The 6,900-nt window shown below is 51.5% G+C and overlaps 1 protein-coding gene across 1 annotated transcript; it reads right to left on the minus strand.

Moving 5' to 3' along the window:
- Positions 1-474: 474 nt before the first annotated feature.
- LOC131556076 (acrosin-like) lies at positions 475-3,396 on the minus strand. Its single transcript, XM_058802475.1, has 5 exons — positions 3,329-3,396; positions 2,354-2,593; positions 1,783-2,048; positions 1,370-1,515; positions 475-894 (listed from the first exon to the last, which is right to left on the minus strand). The coding sequence occupies exons 1-5, from the start codon at positions 3,394-3,396 to the stop codon at positions 475-477; spliced, it is 1,140 nt and encodes a 379-aa protein (XP_058658458.1).
- Between the last annotated feature and the right edge of the window lie 3,504 nt (positions 3,397-6,900).

Consider the following 6,900-nt stretch of genomic DNA (forward strand, 5'->3'; position numbering starts at 1 on the left):
CCAGGCTCTCACCAGGCCCTAAATTAGCAGCCCATGTGCATTGCAGCACCACCGCCAAGGTATCTGCTTTTTTCCTATCCTCTTCCAAGGCTTGAGGTAGCAGGTTCCTCCAGGCCGTGGTGGCTCAGAGCACTGTCCTCTCTGGCCAGGCACTTTGGAGCTCTTTGGAGCCACTGTGTCCCTTTGTGCTTACCAGGTCTGCCCTCTGGCTCATTCAGCAGGTGCCAAGCATGGAAGTCCTTGCTTTGCCTAGGACTCAGAATTCAGTCAAAGAGATGGTTCCCTGTGACCATAGGCAACTTTACTTCATTCAGGTAAGTCAATTGCGGTGTCTGCGTGCACAGAGGAGATGAGTGTGGTCAGGACAGAGCAGGATTTTGACCCTGAGGCTGCCTTTGGATCAGCAGGCATTGCCCCAGCAGGAAATGGTTGTGGTGCACTGCAGCCTGCCCTGGACCATGGCTGTCCTGCTGCTCAAGATGTGTTTTGATCAAAGGTCTGCTGGAGGAGTTCCTTCACTCGAGTAAAAAACTCCATCAGAATCTTGATGGAAAATGAGCAGGAGTTAACTTTGCCCAGTGTTGGTAATAGAATTGATTTTAGAGAGGGCGTTGGTCTTGGCCATGGCTTCAGAGAGGTTCGTGGGGTGGGAAAATAACGACTCCAGGGGTGTGAAGTAATCAGAAAATGACTACATGCCCGAGATGTTGGAGAGGAACTTCCATCTGGGCTCAGGTTCATGTGGAATAGGATCCAGTCATGGAAGTACTGAGTGGAGATGTAGATTCCAGGACGCCTTGCTCTGGCACAGCCTATTCCCCAGCTGGTGATTCCAATGACCCACCAGTAGTCACTGTTTCTCTCTTGACACATGAGAGGACCACCGCTGTCACCCTGCAGCAGAGCACAGAGGATTAAGATCATGTTGGTGGCACCTGCCAGCACTGGGGCTGTCTCCTTCTCTCTCACAGCCCCTGCCAGAGCTCTATTCTGGGCAGAGAAAAGCTCTGCTCAGAGGCTGGAGCCTCCAGAAGCTTGGCTGTGAATGGCATGTGTTCATGTAGGGTAGGGCTCTCTCTGGCCTCTCTGCACAGGACTCCTGGATGTGCAGAGGATGGAACTTTGGCACCTGGACCTCTTCACTGCCAAGAGCACTAGCTGGGCTTTCTGGGCTTTCTGTCACAAGGGGAGGCCTGGGCAGGCAGGTGTGGATGGGCAGTGTGTGGGAAGCCCCCACAGCAGTCAGGGGGAGCTGGGGCTGGGAGGGTGACTGAGTGGCCGGGCAAAGCAGGCCCTGGGCTGTGTTGGGGTGGTGCTTCCCTGGCTGCTGGTGCTGCTGGGGGCTGAGAGGCTCATGACGTGTTCCTACCTGGCAGGTGTCGATGGCGCCCTGTGTGTAACCAGCACACACATTGTGGGTGTGGACCTTCCCTGTGTACCAGCCAGTGCTGTTGCAGAGCTGGAGATCGATGAGCTGGACCTTGGCCTCCTGGAGGCGATCACTTGATCTTTGAGCTGTGAGCAGAGAAAGGAATAAGCCCCCAGCAGCTCCTTCCCAGTTCTCCTCCCACAGCTTTCTTGTGGGGAATCCATGGCTTGGCTGTGCCTCTGCAGAGGCACTGGAGCTGCTGCCAGCCTTTGGGGAGCAGGCCAGGCCCATGTTTGCAGAGGTGTATGTCCTGCACCCTAACTCCAGCTTTGGCCTCTGCCGTGGGGAAACCCAAACCATCTCCCCAGTGTGTCTCTCTTGAGCTGGCCCAAGAGTCGCTCTTGGGGACTCACCTCTTGGAGCAGTTTCACCCCAGCCAGCCACCCAGCAGTTTTGCAGCTCTGACACTCTCAGTCTGGCGTCGGGCACACAGGCCAGCTGGATGTAGGGGCTGCACTTGACAGGATGGTCCAATTCCATCAGGGCAATGTCGTAACTCATATCATCATGGTTGTAGTACTGGTGTAGCAGCACCTGCTTGACATGGCGCACTTGTGCCCCATGCCCTGGCTTAGTCAACTGGGTGGCCCCAATCACCACATACACCTTGCTGATTTCCCTAGAAGGCATGGAGAGAGAGCTGAGAGGGAGCAGAGCCATGTGCCAAAGCAGCCCAGCACTCTGCTGGCATGGCAGAGAGGGAGGAGTGCTCTGTCAGGTGTGAGGGCCCTCGCACATCTTAGGCTGGGAGAATGTCAAGCTGGAGGCTGCTAGGAAGCCTTGGCACAAGCCCAGGCTTCTCCTGAGCACTGTGGCAGCCTGGCTGCCTGAGAGGAAAGGGCATGGGAGTAGCAAGCAGGTGGTGCTGCTGGCAGGGCACCTGATGGGGTTGTGGACATGTCCCCATTCCCTGCTCCTCCTTACGTGACCTTATCGAAGCAGTGGGCTGCTGTGAGGACCCACTGTTTGCTGATGAGAGACCCTCCACACAGATGTTTCAGGCGTGGTATCCAGGGGTGCTGGATGCTGACGATCCATGGCCAGGAGCCTGGCTTGGCATCTGTGCCACCCACGACACGTGTCATGCTGGGGTCATAAGCCACGTTGCCATAGGAATTAGTGGGGTGATAGGCAGATGGCACAGCTCGGAGCCCGCAAGTTCCTCTGCAATCAGAAAGTCATTTCCATGCTGCTTCATGGCCTGCTGTGGCTCAGGCTGAAGCTCAGCCCTCTGCCCTCCCCACAAGGCCTTGCATGCACAGCAGGCCAGGGAAGGCCATGGCGTGTGTGTCTGTCCGTGCCAGCACCTGGCTGCTGGCAACGAACTGAGGCTTCACATGGTGGGATCTTGTCCTACTGGTATTTTTACCTCAAATGATTTTCCAGAATATTTTGACCTCAGACCATGGCAGGCAGTATGCTGAGAAGGGACACCTGACCAGGCCACAATGGGAACCATGGGGTCATGGGAGTTAGTAGTATGCTTATAGAACCTTCCTATACGTGATCAAGTTTCCAGTTTTCCTTCACCTTTGGTCAAGACGTTTTTCTTATCAGGTCATATCCTGAGTTCACCTTTCTGATTAGACATTGTGCCCCTATACCTGGCTGCATTTTCTGCACCAAAGGAGTCTTTGGAACTTAGCCTCTGTACCTGTGTGACATTTGTTATTTTTGCTATTAAAGTTTTTTATATTCCAGGTAGTTCCATTGCCCCCATCCCTTCTTATTCAGCCAGCTCCTCCCACCCAATCCGTGTGGGGGAATCACAATGAGCTTCTACGCTCATACCCCATGGCTGGTGGGAAGCTGTGGCCTGGCCACGGAGTTCAAGTCGGTCCCTCCAGGGAAGGCCGCAAGTGTTGCCATGGCTCCTTCCCTGGGCCTAGGCCCACTTACCCGCAGGTGTACTGACTCTGTGCCAGCCCGGCCACGGTCAGCACGACGAGGAGGCCGAGCCAATTCATGTCTGCCATAGGCACAAGTCAGCTGCAAGCAGTGAGGGCTCTATGAAGCAGGGCAGCCACAGTGCCCGCAGCAGCTGCACTTCCCATGGTGCCCTCGGCCCCGGGGCTGATGTCATGGAAGGGTGGGTTCCATGTTCTGGGCACTGTGGCCTATGGCGTGGGCCCCACTGGGTTCAGAGCTGCATCAAATCAAAGAGCCATGGAATGGTTTGTGCTGGAAGGGACCTTGAAGATCACATAGCTCTAACCTGCTATCATGGGCAGGGAGGGATGGCTTGCACTAGACCCATAGTGTGCACAGCCTGGCTCAGAAGCTGTCCTTGGACACTTTGAGGGATGGGGCATTGAAGTACTAAGTCCTGATCAACAGGCCCTGACTAAGGCCAGAACAACAGGCCTTGACCAAGAGTTGGCCTCTGGATGAGTCTTCCAACCAGATGATGTTGATGTTCACTCACTGGCAAAACATGGATTTACCTTTCCATACTTAGAGACTGGACAAGGCCCTATCTTGTTTGGGGGTGTAGGATCACAAGCAACCCCCTGGATTCCACCTGAAGCCCTCCAAAGCCTTGGGGGATTCCCAGTAGGAGACTGAAAAAACATGTTACTGCACTAGAAGTCTTGGTATCTTGTTTACTCAATGTTATAAAAACAGGGACCTCTCATGGGCAGTCAGTAACCTTTCTGCCTGTAGGTAAAGGTACCTGCAGGATTTCCCAGTTGCTGTCAGTGGTTCCCAGTCCTTCACTATGACAGTGGCTTCCACCCAGCTGATGGGCAGGCCGCGATGATGGTCAAGGATTAGGGTAACTTGTGATGTGTCTTTCTTTATCACTGTAGGCAGTTGTTTATAGTAATGATTAGCTGCATTGCATAGTTTATCCTTTCACAATTCTTTGCTAATTATTTGATGTCCTGCTTACTTTTGCAATTCTTTGCAGGTTTGAATTTTATAAATTACATTTATTCCTGAAGTTGGTGTCTGTGTCTTCTGTGCTGACCTTGCCTATATGAAAAACAGGCACCCACAGCTGCTCTGGGTAACCCATGCCAGTATATGTATATCAGCAAGAATTCCTCAAATTCTTCACAGTCAAGAATTCCTTCATATGATCTCAGCTGAAGCTACCCTCTGTCACTGTAAAGCCATTGCCCCTTGTCCTACCAGGACCTGCCCTTGTAAGAAAGCTCTCTGCTGCTTTCTTAGGCCCCTCTTCCTGCAGGATGAGGCTGTGCAGTCCCTGGGGCAGGCAGCAGCTGAGGAATCCATTTGGGGCAGGGAGCTGGGTGTGCAGCTGCAGTGCCAGCTGCAGATTGAGCTCTGGCTGGCAGGAGCCTGGGAACAGAGGCTGTGTGCATCCTTCACATGACAGAGGGCACAGGGAGCAGGGCAGGGGAATGGACACTTATTGCAGTTTGGGATTTCTTTTCCTCACCTTTTCATTTCTCTCAGGGAATTTTATCCCATTTGTTGCCTAAGAGATGGGAACAACAGATACTTAAGAGAGATAAAAGATATAGCCAAGGAGGAATGAGAAGGGTGCAGTTTGCTACTGTCTCTGAGCAGCGAAGTTCTCTTGGAAGTGTTGAGATACTGTGAGATTTTGGCTGCGGTTGAGAGGCTAGGCTCAGCTCCTCACTCACTCTCAGGGTCAGAGGGGAACAGTTCAGTTTGCTGCTGCTGTGGGGTGAATTTGCTGCCACAGCAGAATTCTGTCCTGTACTGCTCTTCTCCTTTCAGTGGGTAAGCTTCTGCTTGCAAGAGCAGCTGTTGAACTGGGACCTTTCCAATGCCCAACCTCATTGAGAAGGCAATCCTGACTCCTTCCCCCTTCCCAGAGGGCATCTCCCAGCAGCTTGTGGCTGCTGCTTGTGGCAGCCTGGCAGCCAGTGCCCAGCTGTGCTCTTTGAAGCCAATGATTTAGGCTTTTTTACTACACATTAACCTGACACTCCATGCCTGCCAAAACACTGAGCGGTTTCTAGCACGGCTCTGGAATCTTTGCTACACTTTGTCACTCCGGGATGGGGCTGCCTCTGCTGTTCCAGTCTGTTAGTCTGTTTCTCCAAAGTTCCTGCTGCAGTCCATTCAGCTTTCCGAGTGGCACTGAGACCAGCTGCTTCCTGAGAGTTTCCAAAGGAAGCCCCTTCTCCACCTCTTCCGCCATTACCGTGCGGAGCGAGGCGGCGGAGCTGACGCCACAGCGCCCCCTGCAGCCCTGGGGGAATCATCGCACCCGCCCTGCCTGGCCGGGAGCCACCAGCGCCCCTGCTGGCCGTGACTGGAACTGCACTGAAGGGGAAGTTCCTGCGGCCGAGAGAAGGCCGGGACTGGGTTTCTGTTTCTGTCCTGCTTGTTGTTGCTGCTGTTGTTGTTCTTTGTTTGCCTTGTTATACATATTAGTAAAGAACTATTATTCCTGTTCTCATATCTTTGCCTGAAAACCCAGTAATTTCAAAGTTACAATAATTTGTAGGGAAGGGGGTCACATTTTCCATTCCAAAGGAGGTTCTCACCTTCCTTGGCCAACACCTGTTCTTTAAACCAGGACAACACTGAGAACTGCAGTAGGAGCCAGTGGCTCTTTATGGAATGAGACATCTGCAACTCTACTGACAGAACCTCAGGGTAGAATGGGTACAGAAACCTGCTCTTTCTGGGTGAGAGTGGCATTGGTGGTTAATCGAACAGGGCACCTGGCAGCTCACTGAAGCAACCTGTGTCTCTGGAATGGTCACAGAGGGGAGTTTCTTCAGCACTATAGTCGCCCAGATAGGAATGTAGAGGAGTACCTCTGGAGCCTCCCTCCTCCAAATATCCAGCTGCTGGGATTTTCAGGGCAGGAAGAAGACAGAGGCAGAGTGTTATAATAATTAGCATTTCTTGGACCCAACCAGGTTCTTTGGTCATTTTTAGCAACTGTATCTTCAGCTTCTTTCCTGTGGTCCTTGAAAACATATGCTGAGAAGGGGGGGGGGGTGGGTGGAGCCCCTCCTTTCCCTCTCTTCTTTGACATTACAACTTTTAACTATTAACTATTTTATTATTCTCAAATATTAATTACTGTATCAATATTGATAACTGTTTCAATTTTTATCAGCACAAATCATACCTATTTATCACAAATCCCTCATTTCTCTTTTTGATCATTATGATTCATGCTGTATTTAAAAAGCTGTACCTTGATAACCTTTATATTCTTCAAAATTTTGATTCTCTCATTGTCTCCTTTCAGCTTCAAACTTTTCCAGCATTTCTGCTGCTGCCTCTAATTTTTCACACTCTTTTTCAAATTTGGTTAACATTTCTTGGGCTATTTCAATCTCTTTAGGTCCTTGTTCTTTTACCTGGGTCGATTTAGCTGTTAGGACCATTACAGATTTTGGTTTTCCTTTTTCTGGGGGTTCTGAATCTTGAGACATAGTTGTAATCTGCATCCCCTGAATCACTGAATGAATTAACCTAATAAAACACGGAATCATACAAGGCAGAAACAGAAG

The sequence above is a fragment of the Ammospiza caudacuta genome, chromosome 3 (genome assembly GCF_027887145.1).
Source record: "Ammospiza caudacuta isolate bAmmCau1 chromosome 3, bAmmCau1.pri, whole genome shotgun sequence".
NCBI classification, from domain to species: domain Eukaryota; kingdom Metazoa; phylum Chordata; class Aves; order Passeriformes; family Passerellidae; genus Ammospiza; species Ammospiza caudacuta.

Excerpts from the sequence above, each read along its gene's own strand:
- LOC131556076 (XM_058802475.1), bottom strand. The coding sequence starts at position 3,396 with ATGAATTGGCTCGGCCTCCTCGTCGTGCTGACCGTGGCCGGGCTGGCA. Across the intron at positions 1,516-1,782 it reads GGGTGAAACTGCTCCAAGAG|CTCAAAGATCAAGTGATCGC; the intron begins GTGAGTCCCCAA and ends CTCTGCTCACAG. Across the intron at positions 895-1,369 it reads GCGCCATCGACACCTGCCAG|GGTGACAGCGGTGGTCCTCT; the intron begins GTAGGAACACGT and ends GCTCTGCTGCAG.